Below are 25964 nucleotides of genomic sequence, written 5' to 3' on the forward strand. Positions count from 1 at the left end.
AAGTTTTCACCCTGGGGAAATTAATATCTATAGTTTAATCTACCCTGAGTTAGTGGTAAGGAGAGTGAAGATAAGAATATGCAGAGGTAAAATGGAGTGAAGCGTTGCACAGAGTTGGAGGCTGTAAGAGAAAAGTGGAAAGCTTGGACAAGAGGGTTGGCAGATTTAGCAAAAGCAGTATTTGAGACATTAACTATACTAAAAAATGACTCGTTTATCTCAAGTTCAAATTTAACTGCGCATCCTGTTTTTTACGCGGCAAATCTAGGAAAACAGAAAGACAGCGTTATTCTGTATTACCGGTTGTGTAAAATACTCAAATGACAGACCCTGGAAGCTAAAAGCGGTTGAGCCCAAGCGTCTGACTCTCCTCACAGAGAAGCTATTTCCGGGCCCCGGCCCTGAGAAAATGAGGGGGAAGGGAGAAGAGATTAAGGTTGCTGAGTTGGGTCCGCCAGCGTCCCACAATCCTTTGCTCTCGGTTCCTCTTTCCTCGCTCAAGATGGCGCTGCTCGCGATACCTTCTTCGCGCTGGGCAGCCGCAGCGGCTGCTTTCGAAAAGCGCCGGCGTGTCCTGTTTCTGATCCGGCCTCTAGTCTCTGTCCGTGGCGTAGGTCCTCAATGGAGATCACATCAGCTCCGCGCTTCGGGAACCGCTCGACTTTCCCAGGTGAGATGCCGTTCACATGGTAGAGTAGGGTGAAGGACAAAAGGATCTATAGGGAAAAGTTTGCCCTCGTGTCCTTGGGTCAGAGAGAGGTTGTCAGGGGTAACTCAAAACATCAATAAGTGAAGGAAATTGGGCTTAGTAGTTTGAGGACGGGGTGAAGAAAACCTTTGTGGTATAGCACAGGGGAATGGGACGGAAGGTTTCGGGCAGAGGGCACCTAAGCGCTAGTGACTCGCAGGATTTACATGTTTTTTTAAAAAAATTTTTTCTTCTGAGTTTAAGAGATGGGGTAGACAGGATTCCCAGATTGCTTATCCTTCTAAATGCGAGGAAAACTGGGCTACTTTACAGAGTTAGTAATGGAATTTGGGACCATTATGTCCATGGTTCAGATTTTACTCAGTTGTAAGTAGCAATGGGGGGGGGCACTCTAGGATAACAGCAAAGCTGCCTGTAAACAGGAGGCAAATTGAGTTGGCACCAGTTAACTCTGCTGAAAGTGCTTCTTGATAGGCCAAACCATAACTATCTTTCTCTCCAAAACATTGACCGCCCTAAATTCATATGTAAACACGATTGTCCTTTGATTTGAAAACAGTGTTCTTCTGTGCATACAGGTCACTTTGGAAACCATAAAGCTAGTTAACTTTAATTAATGAATGTAGTTTTTGTTATAGTGGCTCTTAATATTTGTGTCCATTGTTAACCCTCAGTTTCAAAAAAATTATTTGTACTTGTACTTCATTATATGTTTTATTTCTTATATATTGATGAAAGGTTTAATTCCCACCAGTTGTTCATCAGTATCAGTGAAGTATTGTCAGTTTTGTATGAGAAACACCCTCATAAATTTTGATTCTGCGTGAACAGATATTTAATATCTACTATGTACATAGGGCTATGATAAAAAATGGGGGTACCAAGAGAAACATATATTAATGATTTCAAGATTGATCAATTTAGTTAAGGAGATTGAATCATGCATTACAAGAATAACTAAAAAACAATGTAGGTTAAATATCAAATGAGTAGTATAAACAATAAGGACAGTAAGCATCTAGAGGAAATGGTGGTAATTAAGGACCAGATTACAGGGAGGAACTCATACTGGTGATAGAACTGGGGAGAACATTTTAAGTAGGGAGAATATGTAATGACACTAGGCATGTGGAGTGCTGGAGAAATTATATCCATTTGTTCATCCAGTAATTACTGAACACCTTTACAGCAGTGAACAGAATAAAATATAGGCCTTTCCTTGAAGAGTTTAAAATCTTGTAAGGGAAAAAGGTAAATAAACAGGTAATTATAATACAGTAGTGCGATGATGGGGAGGATACAAAGTACTGGAAGAGTATACTTGAAGGGCATCAAATCTAATTTTGAGGTGGGAAAAATGCCTTGAGTAACTGATATCTAAGACAAGACCTTAAAAATGAAGAGAAATTAGCTAAAGAGAGAATAGTGTGTGCAGAGGCCCACAGTTAAGAGAGAACATGGACTCTTTGTAGGACTACATATAATTTTAGGTTACTGAGGAGTTTAAGATAGAAGTAGCAGATTAGGCTAGGGGAACACAGCCAGATCATTTTATTAAGGTTTTAAAAACACTTCATAGTTGAAAGTTTGGAACACATGATTTCTTGGGAGCCATTCTTGTTCTGTAGCCCTCTACAAAGTCTGATGAAGTTAAGATAAAATTTGTAGGACTTTGTCAGGCTGGGAGGTTGAGGGGGATGGAGAAGTCATTGGGAGGTTCAGAGGACGTGATGGAAATAAAAAATTAGCTTTCTCTGTTTTCTTGAACACTGACCCTACAACTTTCTTCCTCCCCTGTCTTCTGTACATCCTACCATTCCTTTTGGTTGCCATTTCCAAAGTGTGAAAAACAAGGGAAAGATGTTACTTTTGTTTTCTACTTATTAAAGGCATGTGACTGACTTGCCATAATTTTTTTTAAAAATGGATTTAACAGGGAGATGAAGGAGTGGTTATAAGGTTTTTAGTAGAACCTGATATAGCCTGAGGCACCTTCAAATAGTGACTCGTGCTTAAGATTACAAAATAGGGGCTCTTGGGTGGTGCATTCGGTTGAGCATCTGACTCTTGGTTTCAGCTCAGGTCATGATCTCAGGGTTAGGATATTGAGCCCTGCATTGGGCTCTGTGTGAAGTCAGCTTGTGTTTCTCTCTTCCTCTCCCCTTCCTCCCTCAAATACATAAATAGATCTCTAAAGAAAGATGACAAAATAAATATTAATACATATTTTTAGGACAGTCATTAGTATATAGCATAATATTTTAGAGCTGAAAAGAACCTTAGTACGGTGTTATGAAATCATGTTGATAGGTTGGGTCAGCACTTTTTTATATGAAATTCAGTAGAAAAGAAAGAATATCAGTGCTTTATACATATTAGGGGAAGTGATGCTTTATGTACTATTGTTTTATGTGTATATATACACTCCCACATGTATGTGATTACTGGGATGCATTGTAAAATGCGTTTTTCATGCAGGATTATACCCTAGAACTGTGCTGTGCAATATGGTAGTCACTAGCTTCCTGTGGCTGTTTAAATTAAATTAAATTAAAAATGTAATTCCTTGGTTGCATTAGCTGCATTTCAAGGGCTAAAAAGGCATTAGGTATGGAACATTTCCATCATTGCAGATAGTTCTGTTCAAATGGTGCTACTTTAGAGAAGATCATATCCAGCCTTCCAATTTTCCAGATGAAGTAACTAAATCCTAGTATAGATAAATGACAACCTTTAAGGCCACTCATTCATTTATTGCCTTCTGTGTGTCCGGTATTTATATGAAGGTAAATAAGGTTCTGGCAGACATTAAGCATACAATAAATGTTGAATTATAAAGATATTTCTCTCTTTTTAAAAGATTTTATTTATTTATTTGAGAGGAAGAGTGAGTGAGAGAGAACATGAGAGGGAGGACAGTCAGAGGGAGAAACAGACTCCTGCTGAGCCTGGAGCCCATCAGGGAGCTCGATCCTGGGACTCCAGGATCATGACCTGAGCTGAAGGCAGACGCTTAACGGGCTGAGCCACCCAGGTGCCCCATAAAGATACTAGAGCACTGTTTTGTTTTTTTTTTTAATTTTATTTATTATTTCTGTGATAGACAGCCAGCGAGAGAGGGAACACAGCAGGGGAGTGGGAGAGGAAGAAGCAGGCTCCCAGCGGAGGAGCCCGATGTGGGACTCGATCCTGGAACGCTGGGATCACGCCCTGAGCCGAAGGCAGACGCTTAACGACTGCGCTACCCAGGCGCCCCTAGAGCACTGTTAATAGAGGCAAACACCTTAAGCATAAAAGTTTTTTATTGTTAGTATGATAAGATTTAAATTGTAATGATTTATTACACAGTTGCCTCTCTACTACTTTAGTTAATATTAAAAAGACATGAATTTTGAGTGATAGAATTTTTTTCATCAATAATTATATGGTAGAAACTGAGGTATCATACAGTTAGTACACAGCACTTTTTATCTAAGTTTAAGAAGTTCTTAATTCTTGATCCTGACACTGATCATACACTTTTCTTCAATTGTTTTTTTATTATTTATTTATTTTTTATAATAATTTTTTATTATGTTATGTTAGTCACCATACAGTACATCCCCAGTTTTTGATGCAATGTTCCATGATTCATTATTTGCGTATAACACCCAGTGCACCATGCAATATGTGCCTTCCTTAATACCCATCACCGGCCTATCCCAATCCCCCACCCCTCTCCCCTCTGAAGCCCTCAGTTTGTTTCCCAGAGTCCACAGTCTCTCATGGTTCATTCCCCCTTCTGTTTACACCCCCTTCATTCTTCCCTTCCTTCTCCTACCGATTTTCCTATTTCTTATGTTCCGTAAGTGAGTGAAACCGTATGATAATTGTCTTTCTCTGCTTGACTTATTTCACTTAGCATAATCTCCTCCGGTCCCATCCATGTTGCTGCAAACGTTGTGATATCGTTCTTTTTGATGGCTGGGTAATAGTCCATTGTATATATGAACCACATCTTCCTAATCCAGTCATCTGTTGAAGGCCATCTCGGCTCCTTCCACAATTTAGCTATTGTGGACAATGCTGCTATGAACATTGGGGTGCATATGGCTCTTCTCTTCACTATGTCTGTATCTTTGGGGTAAATACCCAGTAGTGCAATTGCTGGACCTTATGATTCAATTGTTTTTTTAAAAACATCTTTTTTGAGATTAATTCACATGCTATATAATTCACCCATTTAAAGTGTGCAATTCAGTGGATTTTAGTATATTTAATGATCTGTACCACTGTTACCATAGCCAATTTTACATTTTTATTACCTCAGAAACAAACTTGCTACCCTTTTGGCTATCACCCCCCATCTCCCTCCCTCACCAGCCCTAAGAAACTACCAGTCGATGTTCAGTTTCTATAATTTGTCCATTTTGGACCTTTCACATAGATGGAATCATATAATACATGGTCTTTTGAGATTGGCTTCTTTCACTTAGTATTATGTTTTCAAAGCATATGCATATTATGGCATGTATTAAATATTTCACTTGTTTTTATGGCCAAATAATATTCAGTGTGGCTATGGAATATTGCCTTTGTGCATTCATCAGTTGGTGGGTATTCAGGGTATTTTTCCCATCTTTTGGCTGTTACAAATAATGCCCCTGTCAACATTCATGTATAAGTTTTGTATGGACATAAGTTTTCATTTCTCTTGGGTGTATCTAGGAGTAGAATTGCTCAGCCGTATGGTAACTCTATGTTTAATTCTGTAAGTAACTGCTGGACTGGTTTTCAGAGGACTACATCATTTTACATTACCATCAGAAGTACAAGAGGGTTCCAGTTTCTCCACATCCTCACCAGTAGTAATTCTTATCTTTCTTTTTTAGTTTAGCTATCCTAGTGAGTGTGAAGTGTTCTCTCATTTTGGTTTTGATTTGTACTTCCCTGATGACAAAAGACACTGAACATCTATTCTTGTGCTTATTGGCCATTTAAATATCTTTTTTTGAGGAATGTTTATTCAGGTCTTTTGCCTATTTTTTAATTGGGTTACTGGTCTTTTTATTATTGAGATGTCAGAGGTCTTTATATATTATAGATTCAAGTCCTTTATCAGATATATGATTTGCAAATATTTTCTCCCATTCTGTGGGTTATCTTTTGACTTTCTTGATAATGTCCTTTGAAGCACAAAAGCTTTTCATTTTGATAAAGTCAAATTTATGTATTTTTTCTTTTGTCGGTCATACTTTTTGTGTTATAGCTAAGAATCCATTGCCAAATCTGAGGTCATGAAGATTTACCATGTTTTCTTCTAAGAATTTTATAATGTAATCCTAGTGAGATATAGAAACATTACTCTTGTATAGTTCTAGTTCCGTTTCCCCACTTTGTTGTTTTATTTTAACATATATTACATTTATATATATTACAATCCTAATAATACATTGTCATAATTATTACTTCATATAATTTATGACTTTAAAAGATGCTGAGAGAAGAAAGGAAGGCAAGTAAATACTTATTTTGTTATACTAGCCTTTGTATTTATCATTTCTGGTTCTCTTCATTTCTTCTCTTGTGTTTGGTTTACCATCTCGAGTCATTTCCTTATCCCACTGTAGCTGTGCTCCCACCCATCTCCTATGTGGTATTATTGGCAAATATATTGCATCTCTATATGTCATAGGCTCAACAATTAATTTTACCCATATTATTTTATACAGTTGCTTTTTAAATTGGTTCAAAGAAGAAGGTAAAAAAGTATACATTTATACATTCTGGTGCTCTTTGTTTTGATGTATGTGTGTGTGTGTGTGTGTGTGTGTGTGTGTGTGTGTATTTGGATTACAGTCTGGGTCACTTGTTTTCAGCCTAAAGAACTTCCTTTAGTATTTCTTGTAAGGTGGTTCTGTTAGTAACACATTTTCCCAGTTTTTGTTTATCTGGAAATGTCTTTATTTTGCTTCATTTTTGAACAGTAGATTTTCTGGATATAGGATTCTTGCTTGACAGGTTTTTTTTTTGAGTGCTTTGAATATTATCCTACTGCCTTCCAGCCTACACATTGTTTTTGCTAAGAAATCAGCTGTTAATCTTATTGGGGTCTCCTTGTTAGTAAGGAGTCTTCTGTTCCTCTTGCTACTTTGAAGATGTTCCTGTTGTTTTGGCTTTTAATGTTTTTACTATAATGTGTCTGCAGATCTCTGTGTATGTTTCCTCCTTGGAGTTTGTTTGCACTTCCTGGATGTGTAAATTACATTTTAATAAGCAAGTTCTTTTTAATAAGCTTTGGAAATTTTCAGCCATTATTTCATCCAGTAGTTTTTTTTTCCCCTTTATCATTCTCCTTTCCTTCTGGTATACTCATTATGCATATGTTGGTGTGCTTAATAATGGCCCTCATCTCTCTGAGGCTCTGTTCATTTTTCTTCACTCTTTTTTACCTTTGTTCTTCATGTTGGATAATCCATGTTGTTCTGTCTTCAAGTTTACTAATTGTTTCTTTTGCCAATTCACATCTGCTGTCAGTCCCCTCTAGTGAATTTTTCATTTTAGTTACTGTAATTTTCAACGCTAGAATTTCCATTTAGTTCTTTTTAAATAATTCCTATCTGTTTATTGATACTCCCCATGTGATGTTACATTGTCATCACACCTTCTTTTATTTCTTTAACATGGTTTCCTTTAGTCTTTGGACGTATTTATAGTGACTACTTTGAAGGCTTTGTTTTCAATCTGACATTTGGTCAAAACCACAGACAGTTTTTCTTGCCTACTTTTTACCAGTGTATAGGTTACACTTTCCTGTTTCTTTGCATGTCTTGCAAGTTTTTGGAAACTGGACATTTTAGATAATGTAGTAACTCGAGGTACTGGTCCCTTCCTTCCCAGGACTTGTTATTTTCATTTACTTGTTTATTTGGTTAAAGACTGGCTGGATTATTTTAGTGATGCCTTTCTTCACTCTCCTCCCTGCTTCCTACTTTGCAGTGTTAAAGCCTCTGATGTTGCTCCTTAAGGGGCGTAGCCTTGGGCATGTCCATAGTTATTTTGGGATGACAGTGGTTTTGCTGGGAATTTCTGTCTCTTTCCATTAGTTGCTGGTAGATTGCACTGCTGTTTTCAACAGTGCCCTGGGACAGAAATTGTTCCACAGACGAAAGCAATCAAATTGGTGTTGCTTTGAAGTGATAGTTCCTGAGGACAACGTTTGAGATTTGTTCTCATCCCAGGAAGGCCCTTNGGTGCCTCCCTTCTTGGTTTTCTGGTTCTCTGGGGCAAACCAGCTGACCTACGGTTCAGTTTCTATGTCTGATGGTTCCATCAGTTTTCTCCCACTTGGCCTTTCACCAGCATTTCCACTGTTTCTGAGAGCAACGTGAGGCTTGAACTTCTCCACATTAAGTCAATTCCTGTGGGAAGAGATAAGGAGCTATCTGTTTTAGGGTCTTCTTCTCCTCCCAGGCAAAAATCTACCAGCCACAGGTCTGAGGCTAGGGGTGGAGAGAGTGGTGGCCTCTCTCTGAGTGATACCCCCACTTTAGGAGTTGAGTGCTAAGGGGGAGTAAGAGGAGTCCTTTTTGGCATGCTTCTGGTATGGAACCAGCTTCTTAGGAGTCAGGGTCAGGGTGATTGGGCCTTCAACAATCAAGTATTCTCAGTGGCACCACACCCAGGGTCAGCCTCTGTCCCTTCTATGGGGCTGTGTGGAAGAAGGGAGCCCCTACTTCTTGACCACGTTAGCCCAGAACTTAGTTTCAGCAATAGGTCACTGGGGGAAGATGAGAGAAATGCTGATGTCCTGTCTTTCCCAGGAAGATAGTCTTCTGACTAGGAGCTCATGAAAGGGAGGAGGGGAAATGAGCTGTGCTCTTGGCTATACCAGTCTTAAGTGGAGTTTCCATATTGCCAGACCAGAGTGGGGAGGCAGAGAGTATGTCCTGGTTCAAACACCACAGACTTGCTATTCTTACTGAGCTCTAGTAGCTTTTCTTGAGTAAGTGTTATTTCATTTGCTGTATGCCGCAGGACCATTTTTAGGGACTTTAAATGGTGGTCCTTTAGTGACTTTTACCAGTTTTGCTGGGGAGTGGGTCTAAGGAGATCTTACGTTGTCATGCCAGAATTGGAACTCTCTTCGTTTGATTTTGACTGGCTTTTGTTCTTTGGTTTATACTGCATGCAGCAAAATGGTCTGTCCTTTCTTTTGTTTGTAGAAGATATTTCCATAGAGGTCTGTCTGGCACACCTTTTACTTTAGTGTCTTTACCTTCTATATTCTATTTAGTAGTTCTAAATAGTAGTTCTAAATTTGGATAAGTACTATTTTGTTTTCATTTGTTGGTTCACATTTCCTTTGTTTTCATCATGGACAAAGGATGAGAACTTTAGTATCTCCCAGTCGTAAATTCCCCTTCCTTTTTTTTTTTTAAGATTTTATTTATTTATTTGATAGAGAAAGAGACAGCCAGTGAGAGAGGGAACACAAGCAGGGGGAGTGGGAGAGGAAGAAGCAGGCTCTCAGCGGAGCAGGGAGCCCTATGCGGGGCCCTGAGCCGAAGGCAGACGCTTAATGACTGAGCCACCCAGGCGCCTTGTAAATTCCCTCTTCCTGCACTCCCACTACTGCCTGGCTGCTGCTAAGAGACTTTTCTTCAGGCCTTCATATTAACTGAAGTAGAATATAATAACACTAGTGAAACAATCCTCCTACTTTGCTTTTTAGAGATCCTAGTTTTAAGATACAGGTTTTATATTATAAGATGCGTATCAAGAAATGACAGTGATTACTGAGAAGACATAAAATGTAATAAGAACATTAAAAACAGAACTTAAGAGGAAAAAATTAAGGGTATTTTTAAGTGAATTTTGCATGGAACTTAGAGTGAGAAGTGGTTCAGTGACAGTTAAAGTACTTGAAGGGCATTTTTTTTTAATTAAAGGCTATCCTTCTAGTAGTTTAGTGATACCTGAACTTACTTGGAACATTAGTTTATAAAAAGAGACATAGACTTCAGTTGTAGGAAGAGGGGTTTAATGTGCATATAAAAAATAATTTCTTAAATTAATAGTCTTTTTATTGGGAGAGCAAGGAGGACTTTAAATGACCTAAGAGGCAGAATAAATAACCATTAATTATAATTTAAATAGATATCTTCTTGAAGATAGAACTGACTTACATTAATATCATTCAGTATCAGAACTCACTGTAAAAGGGCTGGTTTGGCAGAAAGAACATTGGTAAGCAGAAGAGTTGGATTCTAGTCTTGGCTTTGGTGTTAGGAGACACTAGAACAAATCATTAAACAGTAATTTGCAATCATTAGAAGAATATAAGTTATTAGAAAGCAGTAACTTAGTTTTGAGAAAAGCAAGACATACCAGACCAATTCAGTTCTTCATATGAGAGAGTGATAGGGTACTTAGAAGCATAGTCTATCTTGATTTCAGTCAAGCTTTCAGTTATTGTCCCCTGTATCATTCTCACCCAACAAGCCAGGAAGGAATGATATTGTATACTGTTAAGGGGTCTTGAGGTAGTAGTGTAGTAGTAAGTAAATCTTACTGGAGAAAATACAGATAATTTGAAGGATTTTGATTTATAAGTATTAAAGAGGATAAACAACTGGTGTACAAAGGACATAGCATGGTATAGTGGAATGAACATTGTCATCAGGACACCTGACTACCTGAGTTCTATTTCTACTCTTGGTTATCTTGGACAGATCACTTGTTCCTTTGGACTTGGTTCTCTAAAATAAGATTCAGCTACTTGATCTTTAAAGTTTCTTCGATTGTTTAGTTTCCTGACTCTCATCTTTTGGGACTTGTCCTTTGTATAAATAGAACCTCTACTTTGTGAGCCTAGTTTATTACTGTTAGTAGTTTTCCAGGAGCAACATAGGCTACATTTAAATTCATGTACATTTTTAATGGGGCAAATTTTTATGGTTCTGCCTCTTACAGTATTTGTTGATCTAAGAACAGGAGTAGAAAAAATGAGATTGTTGACGAGTTCAGTATTTGCTAGTGTTGGGGAGATGGAATTAGAGTGGGGGAAGAGTAAGCTAGGTTCTAAAATTATCTATGAATGTAGAAATAGGTTCTAAGGAGGTGGTGGAGAATGGCAGCAGTGCTGTTAAAGTTGTATATAAAGATGAAGCTTACCTGGCCTATAAATGATAAAGAATGGAAATATAAAGGTCTTAGTCTGAAGTGGTACTGGGGATTGAGAAGAGGAATTCAGAGGATCCCTTATTTGAAAATAGTCCAATAAGTAACATTCTTTAAGCCTTTGACAGAGTTATTTGAATTGGTTTTTAAAATTAAAAGGAGGGGGAAGAAAAGTTCAGATTATTTCTAAATTTTCTTTTAGAATACTAGGCCCTTCAAGAATCTGATAAAAGGGGGCACCTGGGTGGTTCAGTCGTTAAGCATCTGCCTTTGGCTCGGGTCATGATTCCAGGGTCCTGGGATCGAGCCCCATGTTAGGCTTCCTGCTCAGCCTGTTTCTCCCTCTCCCCCTTCCCCTGCTCATGCTCTCTCTCTTGCTCTCTCTCAAATAAAATCTTAAAAAAAAAAGAATCTGATAAAAGTCATGAACCTTCTCCCTAGGAAAATGGGCATATACACATATTTCATTTTGCATACAATTTTGGGGTCATCAGAGAATCCCTGATAAATATAATATTGCAGGCTGGTGGGTTTCTAATGGAGTTCCTGAGTATCCAGTGGCAGAGTAAAGGGCACTTGTCTCTGGGCAGTGGGGGGTAGAAGTGGAATGGAAACTTATTTTGCTTGTATCAATATTTTGATTAAATGGAAAATATAGTAATACATTGATACTCAGTGTTTATCTGAAAGTTTTTGATTTTTCAAGTAGGAGTATGTTCCTTCCCATGTTATAAAGTAGAGTTTAAAATAGAAGCAAAATTGCCCGTTCTGTGTATGATCCTTATAGTTTTCCCTCTTTATTTTATTTACAAATTTTCCCTTTTTAATTGTATGAAACTGCATCTAATAAAAACATTAGAAAAATAACCCACAATCTTACCTCTTAAGTAATTTTCCATTTCCCCCTTGAATTCTAGTTGTTATATGTACATAATTTTTACAATGCTGAAATAATTTTAAATTGTTTCTTTTTATTTATAAGCATTATTTTTCTTGGTGCTTAGTCTTTAACAGAATTAGGTCTTTTAATTATTTAATATTTTAGTAATTTTAATAGGTATATTTAACTGTCTGCAAAAGGTGACATTTTTGTTGTTTTGGTTTTCTTCTTTCTTTTCTAGAATTTGTCTTCCTAAAGTCCTCATTTATGCTCTTGACACCCTTGTAGGTTTTGTTTCTAGTGAGTAAATATACTTTTCAAGTCTATTATATTATTATGTCATTTGATCTTCACAGTAGTTCTGTGAGATAGGTGTACATTTCATTGAAGTAACCATGACCTATCCTGTCCTTTTCATTCTCTCAACTTCAGCTATAGTTTTAGGCCCTTGTAAATTTATGCATGACTTTCTCACTGCTTACAAGTATTTACTACCCTTCCAATCCATCCCACAAAACACATCAAGATTATTTTTCCTAAAGAACAACTCTGGTTAAGTGTCACTTCTCTGCTTATGTACTTCAGTGGTCTCAATATCTTAGCCTAGTGTTCAAGGTCCTAAAGGATCCCCCGCATAACTAGCTTGCTAGCCATATTGTTAAATATTTTCCTGTAAATACCCTGCTTTTCCAGTCACTCTGGATTGCTCCCTGTTCCTTGGACCTTGTGTTTTTCTGTTTTTGTTCCTTCATTTATGCCATACTCTGTCTGAAATGCCCCCTCTCTAACTCCTCTCTGTTTTTCAAATCTTAGCTCAAGGGCCAGTTTATTCTATAGAACCATTCTTTTTTTTTTTAAGATTTTATTTATTTATTTTGTTGGGGGGAGCGGAGGGAGAGGGAGAAAGAATCTTAAGCAGACTCCACACTGAGTGCAGAGCCTGACTTGGGCTCGATCTCATGACCCTGATATCGCAACCTGAGCCGAAACCAAGAGTCAGACACTTAACTGACTTTGCCACCCAGGTGCCCCAAGAACCATTCTTTATACGCTTGAAAGACATCGATTTCTTCCTCTTGAACTCCTGTAACATCTTGTTCTACAAGTAGTTATCATGTGTGTCTTGTTGAAGAGATAAGATTTTAGATGCTTAAAAGGCAGATACATTCCAGTCATCTTTTTTATCTTCTACAGAGCTAGGAATGGTCTCTTCCATGTAGTAGGCACTCAGAAAATATTTGTGAAATGAATGATTAAACCCTATAACCAAGTGACAACAAAGTTTATCATAAAAATAAATAATATTTGCTTTGGTGCTATACATTTGGAATCAAAGGCTCACTTTCTACATGAAATGTTTATTTCAGCAAAGTCATAATCAGATTGTGGAGTCATTAAGTTTGAGGATAACCTCTTTTTTGAGAGAGAAAGAGAGAGAGAGCACACATGCGTGGGGTGGGCAGAGGGAGAGGGAGAGAGAGAATCCCAAGCAGCCTCCGCACTCAGTGCAAAACCCCACACAGGAACTTGATCTCATGACCCTGAGATCATGACCTGAACTGAAATGAAGTCAGATGCTTAACCGACTGAGCCACCCAGGTACTCTTGAGGATAACCTCTTATGTTTGTCCATTACATTTCTGTTATCAGGTGGTACTATGGTAGGGTAGCACTGAATGTCAGTTTTTAGTTTGATAACCAAAGCACACATGCTTTTTTATCCTAAAATTTTTGGGTTACCTTATTAGTAGGCATCTTTTGCTAAGAAAAAAAATGACTTGAGGGCATCTGGGGAGCTCAGTTGGTTGAACATCCAATTCCCGGTTTCTGTTCAGGTCATGACCTAAGGGTCCTGAGATTGAGCCCTGTGTCGGGCTCCAGACTCAACAGAGAGTCTGCTCAAGATTCTGTTTCTCCCTCTGCCCCTCCCCCCTTTTGTGCGTGCTCTTTCTGTCTCTAAAATAAATAAATCTTTAAAAAGAATGACTTAAAAGATGAAGTTCTTTGAGGAATAAGATATAAAATTTTACTCTTTACAGAAATTTTAACTGCAGGTTATGTTTTGGCTCATTCGTTAGTTCTCCAATTAAGTTTTCTTTTCCACATCCAGAGGGCAAAGAGATGTTAGAGTGGAGAAACCGTATCCTGTGGGGGTAGTTTCTTAGATACTAATGTTTTAGGAAAGTAGGTTTTTAAGCTGTTGTCATGCTTTTCAAAGAATAATAAAAAACAGGAGTTGAGGTTTCTATTTTGGTTTATTTATCAAATTATTTTTATTGATCTTGAATAACTAGTATTATGACTTGTCATTGTAATATATTCATATTTTTAAGTATGTGAATATTTGCCAAGTATGAACTTCAACTACTCTTAACTATGTTGACTTAACAGCTGTATGTGTGTACATGTATGTATTAGTTTTCTCGGGCTGCCATAACAAAGTACCATAGCCTGGGTGACTTAAACAACAGAAATTTATTTTCTCACAGTTCTGGAGGCTAGAAGTCCGAGATCAAAGTGTTGGCAGGGTTGATTTCTTCTGTGACCTCTCTCTCTTTGACTTGCAGATGATTGTCTTTGCCTTCACAAGATCTTTGTTCTGTGCATGCCTGTGTTTTAATCTCTTCTAAATACACCAGGCAGATTAGGACCTACTCTAATGACCTCATTTAATGTTAATTACCTTTTTAAAGACCCAGTCATCAAATATAGTCATATTTGAGGTTATTTGGGGTTAGGATTTAAACATGAAATTTTGGCAGAGACACAATTCAGTTCATAACTCTGTGTGTGTGTGTGTGTGTGTACACACGCACAAACACATAGAAAACTGGAAAGATATAGTTAAACATACTCTGAAGAGGGGATGGGTTGGGAAGCTAAAAGACAGTAAAAAGGACCTTTCACTTGATATTATGGATACTTTAGCATTGTTTATTATGCTTGTATTTATTTACTCATTTATTACAGAGCGTACGAGAGAGTGTGTGCACGCATGCATGTGACCCAGTGGGGAGGGGCAGAGGGAGAGGGAGCTCTGATGCAGGGCTTGAGCTCATAGCCTTGAGATAAATGACCTGAGCTGAAATCAAGCTGGACACTTAAACGACTGAGCCATCCAGACATCCTGATATGCTTGTTATAATGAAAAAATTTTATGTGTAAACTTTTCAATTGATGATCTGACCTTTCTGTTTGTTTTGTTTTGTTTTCCTTGAAGATTTTATTTAAATTCAAATTACTTAACATATAATGTAGTATTAGTTTCAGGAGTAGAATCTAGTGATTCATCACTTTCATATACACCCGGAGCTCATCACAACAAGTGTCTTCCTTTTAGCCGATCCCCCCACCCACCTACCCTCCAGCAACCCTCCGTTTGTGCTCTGTAGTTAAGAGTCTCTTATGGTTTCCCTCCTTCTCTGTTTTTATCTTATTTTATTTTTCCTTCCTTTCCCCTATGTTCATCTGTTTTGTTTCTTAAATTCCACATATGAGTGAAATCATATGGTATTTGCCTTTTTTTTCACTGACTTATTTCGCTTAGCATAATACACGCTAGTTCCACCCATGTAATTGCAAATGGTAAGATTTCATTGTTTTTGATAGCTCATTAATATTCCACTGTATGTATATACCACATCTTCTTTATCCATTCATGACCTGATGGGCATTTGGACTCTTTCCATACTTTGGCTATTGTTGATAGTGTTGCTATAAACATTGGGGTATATGTGCCCCTTAAAATCAGTATTTTTATATCCTTTGGATAAATACCCAGTAGTGTAATTGCTGAATTGTAGGGTAGTTCTGTTTTTAACTTTTTGAGGAACCTCCGTACCGTTTTCCAGAGTGGCTACATCAGTTGCATTCACAATAACAGTGTAAGAGGGTTCCCCTTTCCCTGCATCCTCACAAAATCTGTCATTTCCTGTGTTGTTGACTTTAGCCATTGTGACAGGTGTGAGATGGCATCTCATTGTGGTTTTGTTTTATATTTCCCTGATGATGAGTGATTTTGAGGATTTTTTTCATGTATCTGTTGGCCATTTGTATGTCTTCTTTGGAGAAATGTCTGTTCATGTCTTCTGCCCATTTCTTGACTGGATTATTTGTTTTTTGGGTGTTGAGTTATATAAGTTCTTTATAGATTTTGGGTACTAGCCCTTTATCTGATATGTCATTTGCAAATATCTTCTCCCATTCTGTCGGTTGTCTTTCGGTTTTGTTGACTGTTTCTTTTGCTGTGCAGAAGCTTTTCATTGTCATGTAGTCCCAATAGTTCATTTTTGCTTTTGTTTCCCTTGCCTCCGGAGGCGTTTCTAGTAAGAAGTTGCTACGGCCAAGGTCAGTGAGGTTGCTGCCTGTGTTCTTCTCTAGGATTTTAATGGATTCCTGTCTCATATTTAGGTCTTTCATCCATTTTGAGTCTATTTTTGTGTATGACGTAAGAAAGTGGTTCAGTTTCATTCTTCTGCATGTTGCTGTCCAATTTTCCCAGCACCATTTGTTGAAGAGACTGTCTTTTTTTCATTAGATATTCTTTCCTGCTTTGTTGAAGATTGGTTGTCTGTACAGTAGTGAGTCCATTTCTGGGTTCTCTGTTCTGTTCCACTGATCGGTTTATCTGTTTTTGTGACAATTCCATACTGTCTTGATGATTACAGCTTTGTAATGGAGCTTGATGTCTAGAATTGTGGTACATCCAGCTTTGCTTTTCTTTTTCAACATTACTTTGGCTATTTAGGTCTTTTCTGGTTCCATACAAATTTTAGAATTGTTTGTTGTAGCTCTGTGAAAAATGCTGGTGTAATTTGATCAGGATTGCATTACATGTGTAGATTGCTTTGGGTAGGATAGACATTTTAAGAATATTTGTTCTTCCAAATCCATGCACATGGAATGCTTTTCCAATTCTTTGTGTCTTCCTCAATTTCTTTCATAGGTGTTCTATAGTTTTCAGTGTACAGATATTTTACCTCTTTGGTAAGGTTTATTCCTAAGTATCTTATGGTTTTTGGTGCAGTTATAATTGGGATTGATTCCTTGATTTCTCTTTCTGCTGCTTCATTATTGGTGTAGAGGAATGCAACAGATTCCTGTATGTTGATTTTATATCCTGTGACTTTGCTGAATTCAGTATCAGTGCTAGCAGTTTTTTTTTTTTTTTTTGGTGGTATCTCTCAAGTTTTCTACATAGAGTATCAAGTCATCTGTGAAGAGTGAAAGTTTGACTTCTTCCTTGCAGATTTGGGTACCTTTTATTTCTTTGTGTTTTCTGATTGCTGAGGCTAGGACTTCCAGTACTATGTGGAACAGTGGTGAGAGTGGACATCCCTGTCTTATTCCTGACCTTAGGGGAAAAGCTCTTAGTTTTTCCCCATTGTGGGTCTTTCATATATGGCCTTTATGATGTTGAGGTATTTTCCCTCTATCCCTACATGGTGGAGGGTTTTTATTAAGAAAGGACAGTGTATTTTGTCAAATGCTTTTTCTGCATCTATGAGAGGATTATATGGTTCTTTTTCTTTCTTTTATTAATGTGCTGTATTATATTGATTGATTTTTAGATGTTGAACCACCCCTGTAGCCCAGGAATAAATCCCACTTGATTGTGGCGAATAATCCTTTTAATGTACTGTTAGATCCTATTAGCTAGTATCTTAGTGAGAATTTTTGTATCCATGTTCATCAGGGATATCGGTCTATAATTCTCCTTTTTGGTGGGTCTTTGCCTGGTTTTGGAATGAAGGTAATGCTGGCCTCATATAATGAGTTTGGAAGCTTTCCTTCCATTTCTATTTTTTGGAGTAGCTTCAGAAGAAGATTATGAATTTTTCTTTAAATGTTTGGTAGAGTTCCCCTGGGAAGCCGTCTGGCCCTGGACTCTTGTTTGTTTGGAGATTTTTGATGACTGATTCAATTTCTTTGCTGGTTATGGGTCTGTTTAGGTTTCCTATTTGTTCCTGTTTCAGTTTTGGTAGTTTATTTGTTTCTAGGAATTTAGGTATTTCTTCCAGAGTGCCTAAGTTATTGGTATATAATTGCTCATAATATTCTCCTATCATGTGTATATTTCTGTGGTGTTGCTTGTGATCGCTCCTCATTCATGACTTAATGTATTTGTGTCCTTTCTTTTTTCCTTTTGATAAGTCTGGCTATGGGTTTATCAGTCTTATTATTTCTTTCAAAGAACCAGCTCCTAGTTTTGTTGGTCTTTTTTTAAATTTCTATATCATTTTTTTCTGCTCTAATTTTAATTATTTCTAAGCCTCTGCTGGATTTAGGTTTTATTTGTTGTTCTTTTCCCAGCTCTTTTAGGTATAAAGTTAGGTTTTGCATTTGAGACTTTTCTTTTTTCTTGAGGAAGGCCTGTATTGCTGTATACCTCCCTATTAAGACCACCTTTGCTTCATCCCAAAGCTTTTGGACTGTCATGTTTACATTTTCATTTGCTTCCTTGTATTTTTTAATTCTATCATTTCCTGGTTAACCCATTCATTCTTTAGTAGGATGTTCTTTAACCTCCATGTATTGGTGTTCTTTCCAAATTTTTTCTTGTGGTTGACTTCAAGCTTCATAATGTTGTGGTCTGAAAATATGCATGGTGATCTTAGTTTTTGTATTGGTTGAGACCTGGTTTGTGACCCAGTATGTGATGTTTTCTGGAGAATGTTCCATGTGTATTCAAAAAGAATGTGTATTCTCCTCCTTTAGGATGAAATGCTCTGAATATATCTGTTAAGTCCATCTGGTCCAGTGTGTCATTTAAAGCCATTATTTCCTTGTTGATCTTCTGCTTGGATGATCTGTCCATTGCTGTGAGTGGGGCATTAAAATGCCCTACTATTATTGTATTATTATTAGTGAGTTTCTCTTAAGTTTTTCAGTAATTGATTTATATATTTGGGTGCTTCCAGGTTGAGGCATAAATATTTATAATCTTGTTGGAAGATTTTTATTATGATATAGTGTCCTTCTTGATTTTTTATTACAGTGTTTCGTTTAAAATCTAGTTTTTCAGTTAAAAGGATGGCTACTCCAGCTTTCTTTTGATGTCCATTAGCATGATAAATGGCTCTCCACCCCCTCACTTTGCATCTGGAGGTGTCTTTGGTTCCGAAATGAGTCTTTTCTAAGCATATAGATGGTAATTGTTTTTTTAATCCCTTCTGATACCCTGTGTCTTTGCATTGTGTCATTGAGTCCTTTTGTATTCAGAGTAATTATTGGTAGTTATGAATTTAATGCCATTGTATTACCTGTAAAGTCACTGTTGCTGTAGATTTTCTGTGTTCCTTACTAGTCTTTTTTGCTTTTGGTCTCTCTTTGGGGCTCAGAGTATCCCCTTTAGTATTTCTTGCAGGGCTGGTTTAGTGTTCACGCACTCCTTTAGGTTTTGCTTGTCTTGGAAACTCTCTCTGCTATTCTGAATGACAGTCTTGCTGGATATAGTATCCTTGGCTGTATTTTTTCCCATTTAGCATGTTGCATATTGTGCTACTGCTGTCTGCCCTGCCATGTTTCTATAGACAGGTCTCCTGCTAATCTTATGTATGTAGCATTTTGGGTTAAGGACCTTTTGTCTCTAGCTGCTTTCAGAATTCTCTCTTCGTTTGTATTTTGCAAGCTTTGCTCTGGTATGTCTTAGTGTTTTTATCACAAAATTCTTTAACATTTCATTTCTTCACGTTCCTATTTTATGTGTTATTTTTCACCAGGACCCCAAAAAAATAAAGTCTTCCTATTGCTTAGAGCTTCACTGTCCAGGGCAGTAGACATTAGCCCCATGCAGTTATTTAAATTTCAATTAAAATTAATTAAAATTAAATAAAATAAACTTAGTAGCTTAGTCACACTAGACATATTTCAAGTGCTCAATAGCCAGATGTGACTAAGTGGCTATTGTATTTGATTACACAGATACAGAACATTTCTGTTATCACAGAAAGTTCTGCTGGACATGGCCGGCCTAGAAAATAATTTTAAGTAGGGGATGATGTTTTCACATCTGTTTTAGGAATATGATTCTGGCTGCAATTTGAAGGAGAGTTTGAAAATTGGTAGTAATTGGTGATATGGACATCACTTAGGAGGATACTGACATAATACAGGAGAGAAGTGGTCAGTGCCTGTACTGCCTGTCATGAGGAAGCATTGTCAGGATTTGCCACCAATTATTCTTGTATCATGACATGATTTTGAAGTATTTTTAAATATGATGAAAAGTTTTGAAGCAGGAGAATAACACTTTGGCTTAGCTACTTTTCTCAGTCTCAGGATCTTTTAAGCTATAAAATGGGCATTTGAATAAGACCGTATCTATCTCCCACAGTTCTGGGTAGAATCAAGTGAAACAATGGATGTGAAAGTAGTTTGTGAAGTATAAGGTGCTTTAAATTTTGCCATTACAATATTAGCTAATGCTTCTGTAATAAAACACCATCTTATGTAATCAGTTTTGTAGGGACTGCCTATAGAACTCATGTGGGTAACTATCATTTCTGTTTTGAATGCTTCTGAAGCAGTCCAGTTACACCCTACTAGTTAGTGACAGAATTGACACTGCAACCCAAGGGTTTTCATTCATCTCTTTCCTCTTCATCTTATCAGCTGTATTTTCACAACTCGAATGGGTGAATTTTACTTCTTATTTAGGACCCTTTGTGCAATTATACTCTATTGCATTGAAAAATAGCTAGAACAGATCTTTCAGATAAAACTAGTATTAAACTATCTTTTAAATGAATTATTTTTTAAAGATTTTATTCATTTGTTTTTGAGAGAAAGAGAGAGAGCTTGAATGGGGGGAGGGGCAGAGGGAGAAGAAGACTTGCCGCTGAGCAGGGAGCCCAACGCGGGACTCAATCCCAGGACCCTGGGATGATGATCTGAGCCAAAGGCAGACTTTTAACCAACTGAGCCACCCAGGCGCCCTTAAATGAATACTTATATATTATTAGCTTAGAGTATTGTAATACATACAAAAGTAGCAAAATTATACCACAGTAATGTTTTTAGATTTTACCACCACTTAACACAACTCTACATTTACAAACAGAATATGCCACCATCATTTTCAGACAGTCCTTTAACAAAAGTTTATTGGGTACCTGCCATTTGGCAGACTTTGAGGCACTGGAGCTAAAACCATGAGCGAGGCGTAAGTCTTTGCCCTTTGGAAATCACAATTTAGAATAGAAAACATGTAACCAACTATTCAAATAAGGTATGGTAAATGCTTTCATAGGGGTTATATGGGAGCCCACAGGGGAGAACATCTTCAGCCTAGAGAGATCAGGGAAGACTTTCCACAGAATTTATAGATGAGTATTGAAGGACTTGTAGGTAGGGTTTGGCTTGATGGATGAATGAGGAAAAAGGGGTGTTTTAGGGCAAAAGATATTAAATGACATGTCTTCTTTGGAGAAGCTGTAGTTTGGTGGGTGGATTGAAAGTGGACAAGATTGGAAGTAGGGAGACATTTAGTTTGGATGGAACGTTTAGAGGGTTTAGTGGTAATATTGGAGACAAGGGATGATGACCTTGACTTAAGGCTATGACAGTGATCGTAGAGCTATTTAGGAGGTAAAGTTGACAGGAGTTATGACTAGTTTGATGCAGAGGATAAAGAAGAAATAAAGATTAGAATAGATCCCAGGTATCTGGCTTAGGCAGCTGGATGGATAGTGATGCCATTAACTAAGATGGGGAGGAGCAAATTCGAGGGATTTGAAGAAGATAGTCCCTGGTGAACACAACACAGCAGCTGAACCATTTTATATTCCTACCAGTAGCATGTGGAGGTTCCAATTTCTTCATATCCCTTCCTTCATATCCCACCCTTATGGTGGTTTTGATATGCATTTCCCTAATGACTAATGATGTTGAGAATATTTTCATGTAGTTGTTGGCCATTTGTTTATCCATTACCAAATTTGAGGTAATGAGAATTTCCCCCTGTGTTTTCTTTTAAGAGTTTCATTGTTTTAACTCTTCTGTTTAGGTCATTGATCCAAATTTGTGTTGACTTTTTGTATGTGATTTGAAATGGGGGTCCAACTTCATTCTTCTGTAGGTTTATATCCATTTGTCCCAGTACCATTTGTTGAGGAGACTGTTCTTTCCCCCGTGGAATGAACTCGGCACCCTTGTTAAAAAATCAATTGCCATAGTTGTATGGGTGTATTTCTGGACTCTAAATTCTTTTCCACTAGTCTATATGTCTATCCTTAAGTCACTACCACACTTTCAATTATTGTTTCTTTGTAGTAGGCTTTGAAATCAGGAAGTGTGTGTCCTCCCAACTCCCCCAACCCCTTTCTTCTTTTTCTTGCCTAACTGCTCTGGCTAGAACTTCCAGTACAATATTGAGTAGCAGTAATGAAAACTGTTGCCCATGTCTTGTTCCTGATCTTAAGGGGAACACTTTGAGGTTTTCACCATTGAGTATAATGTTAGCTATGGTTTTTACATGTTTTATCATGTTTAAGAAATTTCTTTCTAGTCCCAGTTCTCTGACTGTTTTTATCACAAAAGGGTGTTGGGTTTGTCAGGTGCTTTTTCTTCATCAATTGAGATGATAGTATACCTTTTTAAATTTTCAGTTTTAAAATGGTTCATTGGGATTTTTAAAATTTTAATTCCAGTATAGTTAACATACACTATTATATTATAGTGTAATTAACTGTCCTTAATGAATATACTGCAATTATATTGCAGTATATTACAAATAACATACACTGTTATATTAGTTTCATGTGTACAATATATGATTCAGTAATTCCATTCCTCACCCAGTCCTTTAGAAAACTAATTTAAGTAATCACTTCTGGTAAGTGGCTAAATAAAATACTTCTCAAAAAATAAATAGATAAAATGGTTCATTGGAACCTTGCCTCCTCCACCTCCTTAACTCCCTTGCTTAAAAGTAATCAACAGCTTCACAGTGTTCAAAGTCCAAGTTAGAATTCAGTGACATGGCTCCAAGAGCCTTGCACAAGATGCTCTTCTCCAGTTTCCTCTTTAGCCAATTCCATGGGTCATGTCAGCCCTGTGTTTGCCCTTAGGACTTGCCAAACTCTATCCGACTTTGGAGTATTCTTTGAAGCTCTCTTGCTGCCTGGATCCCAATATATTTTCCGTTACAGCATCTTTTTCATGACCTTCTTCTCACTTTCCAGTCTTTAATAACACTTTTTAAGTGTCAATTTATTTACTTACATATTGTCTGTCTTTGCCAGACTAAAATTCCTTGAGGGCAAGGCTATTTCTTTTTCATTCCCCACTGTGCCTTGCACCTGTATACTGCCTGGCATGTAGTTGGTATGGTGTTTATTCATGTATAGTGAATAAAGGAATGAATCAATAAATCAAAGAGTATTGGGGAATACTCAGATATTGCATCCAGTGATTCTTCGTGGGTTGCATATAGCAGGGATTCCAAAACATTGCCACACATTAGAATCACCTGGGTAGCTTTTAAAACTCAATATATATTTTATTTATTTTTTTATAATAATATTTTTTATTATATTATGTTAGTCACCATACAGTACATCCCTGGTTTTTGATGTAAAGCTCGATGATTCATTAGTTGCGTATAACACCCAGTGCACCATGCAATATGTGCCCTCCTTACTACCCATCACAATATACATTTTAATTCTTTTTTTTTTAAGATTTTTATTTATTTATTTGATGGAGAGAGACAGCCAGCGAGAGAGGGAACACAAACAGGGGGAGTGGGAGAGGAAGAAGCAGGCTCCTAGCAGAGGAGCCTGATGTGGGGCTCGATCCCAGAGGACCGGGATCACGCCCTGAGCTGAAGGCAGACGCTTAACGACTGTGCCACCCAGGGGTCCCTACATTTTAATTCTTATACCTATTGTAACAGTTGGGGTTGAGATCTGAAAATCAGCAGCTTTAATTTTTAAAGTTTTACATTTTTTACACTTAATTTTTTAAAGTTTTTATTTTAATTTCAATTAGTTTACATACACTATTATATTAATTTCGGGTGTACAATATGGTAATTCAACTCTTCCATACAACAACTGGTGCTCATCAATACAAGTGCAACCCTTAATCCCCATCACCTATTTAACCCATTCCCCAACACATCTCCCCTCTGCTAATCATCAGATTGTTCTCTTGCTTTGTCTTCATTTTTTTCCCTAGGCTTGTTTTGTTTCTTAAATTCCACATATGAGTGAAATCATATGGTATTTGTCTTTTTCATTTTTCTTTTTTATTTATTTTTTATAATAATTTTTATTTTGTTCTGTTAGTCACGATACAGTATATCCTTAGTTTTCGATGTAATGTTCCATGATTCATTATTTGCATATAACACACAGTGTACCATGCAATACGTGCCCTCCTTAACCCATCACCGGCCTATCCCAATACCCCACCCCCTCCCCTCTGAAGCCCTCAGTTTGTTTCCCAGAGTCCATAGTCTCTCATGGTTCATTCCCCCTTCTCTTTACCCCCCCTTTCTTCTTCCCTTTCTTCTCCTACCAATCTTCCTACTTCTCATATTCCATAAATGAGTGAAACCATATGATAATTGTCTTTCTCTGCTTGACTTATTTCAGTTAGCATAATCTCCTCCGGTCCTGTCCATGTTGCTGCAAATGTTGTGTGATCGTTCTTTCTGATGGTTGAGTAATATTCCATTGTATACATGGACCACATCTTCTTAATCCAGTCATCTGTTGAAGGGCATCTCGGCTCCTTCCACAATTTAGCTATTATGGACAGAGCCGCTATGAGCATTGGGGTGCATATGGCCCTTCTCTTCACTACGTCTGTATCTTTGGGGTAAATACCCAGTAAGGCAATTGCTGGATCCTAGGGTAACTCAATTTTTAACTTTTGAAGGGACCTCCACACAGTTTTCCAGAGTGGCTATACCAACTTGCATTCCCACCAACAATGTAGGAGGGATCCCCTTTCTCCACATCCCCTCCAACATTTGTTGTTTCCTGCCTGGTCAATTTTTGCCATTCTAACTGGTATAAGGTGGTATCTCAATGTGGTTTTGATTTGAATTTCCCTGGTGGCTAATGATTTTGAACCTTTTTTCATGTGTCTGTTAGCCAATGGTATGTCCTCACTGGAAAAGTGTCTGTTCATATGTTCTGCCCATTTTTTGATTTGATTATTTGTTTCTCCTGTATTGAGTTTGAGAAGTTCTTTGTAGATCTTGGATACTAGTCTTTTATCTGTAGTGTCATATGCAAATATCTTCGTCCATTCCATGGGCTGCCTCTTATTTTTTTTGACTGTTTCTTTGTGCGGAAGGTTTTTATCTTGATGAAGTCCCACAAGTTCATGTTTTCGTTTGTTACTCATGCCTTTGCGGACGTGATGTGAAAAAAATTGCTGTGGCCGATGTCAAAGAGGTTGCAGCTTATATTATGCTCTAGGATTTTGACGGATTCCTGTTTCACATCAAGGTCTTTCATCCACTTGGAGTTTATCTTTGTATATGGTGTGAGAGAGTGGTCAATTTTCATTCTTTTGCATGTAGCTGTCCAATTTTCCCAGCACCATTTATTGAAGAGACTGCCTTTTTTCCACTGGATGTGTTTTCCCGTTTTGTCAAAGATTAGTTGCCCAAAGAGCCGAGGGTCCATTTCTGGGTTCTCTGTTCTGTTCCATTGGTCTATGTGTCTGTTTTTGTGCCAGTACCATGGTGACTTTGTGGTCACAGCTTTGTAGTATAGCTTGAAATCCGGCAAAGTGATATGCCCCCAGCTTTGTTTTTCCTTTTCAACAATTCCTTGGCAATTCAGGGCCCTTTCTGGTTCCAGACAGATTTAAGGGCTGTTTGTTCCAGTTCTTTGAAAAATGTCATTGGTATTTTGATCGGGATGGCATAGAAAGTGTAGATTGCTCTGGGTAGCATAGACATTTTAACTATGTTTATTCTTCCGATCCATGAGCATGGAATATTTTTCCATCTTTTTGTGTCTTCTTCAGTGTCTTTCAAGAGTGATCTGTAGTTTCTAGAATATAGATCCTTTACTTCTCTGGTTAAGTTAATTCCGAGATAACGTATGATTTTTGGTGCTATTGTAAATGGAATGGATTCCCTAATTTCTCTTTCTTTAGTCTCATTGTTCGTGTATAGAAATGGAACTGATCTCTGATCATTGATTTTGTATCCTGCCACATTACTGAATTGCTCTATAAGTTCTAGTAGTT

At 37.5% G+C, this 25964-nt stretch overlaps 1 protein-coding gene across 2 annotated transcripts in view; it reads left to right on the top strand.

Moving 5' to 3' along the window:
- Nucleotides 1-480: 480 nt before the first annotated feature.
- ABCB7 (ATP binding cassette subfamily B member 7) overlaps nt 481-25964 on the top strand; it is a 202540-nt gene continuing 177056 nt past the window's right edge. For both annotated transcript variants that reach the window (XM_008703059.2, XM_040630520.1), the window contains exon 1: nt 481-670. In XM_008703059.2, the coding sequence (XP_008701281.2) occupies nt 503-670 (168 nt within the window). In that variant the 5' untranslated portion in view covers nt 481-502. The remainder of the gene's footprint in view (nt 671-25964) is intronic.

Source organism: Ursus maritimus, assembly GCF_017311325.1.
Source record: "Ursus maritimus isolate PB19 chromosome X unlocalized genomic scaffold, ASM1731132v1 scaffold_X1, whole genome shotgun sequence".
Taxonomy (NCBI): domain Eukaryota; kingdom Metazoa; phylum Chordata; class Mammalia; order Carnivora; family Ursidae; genus Ursus; species Ursus maritimus.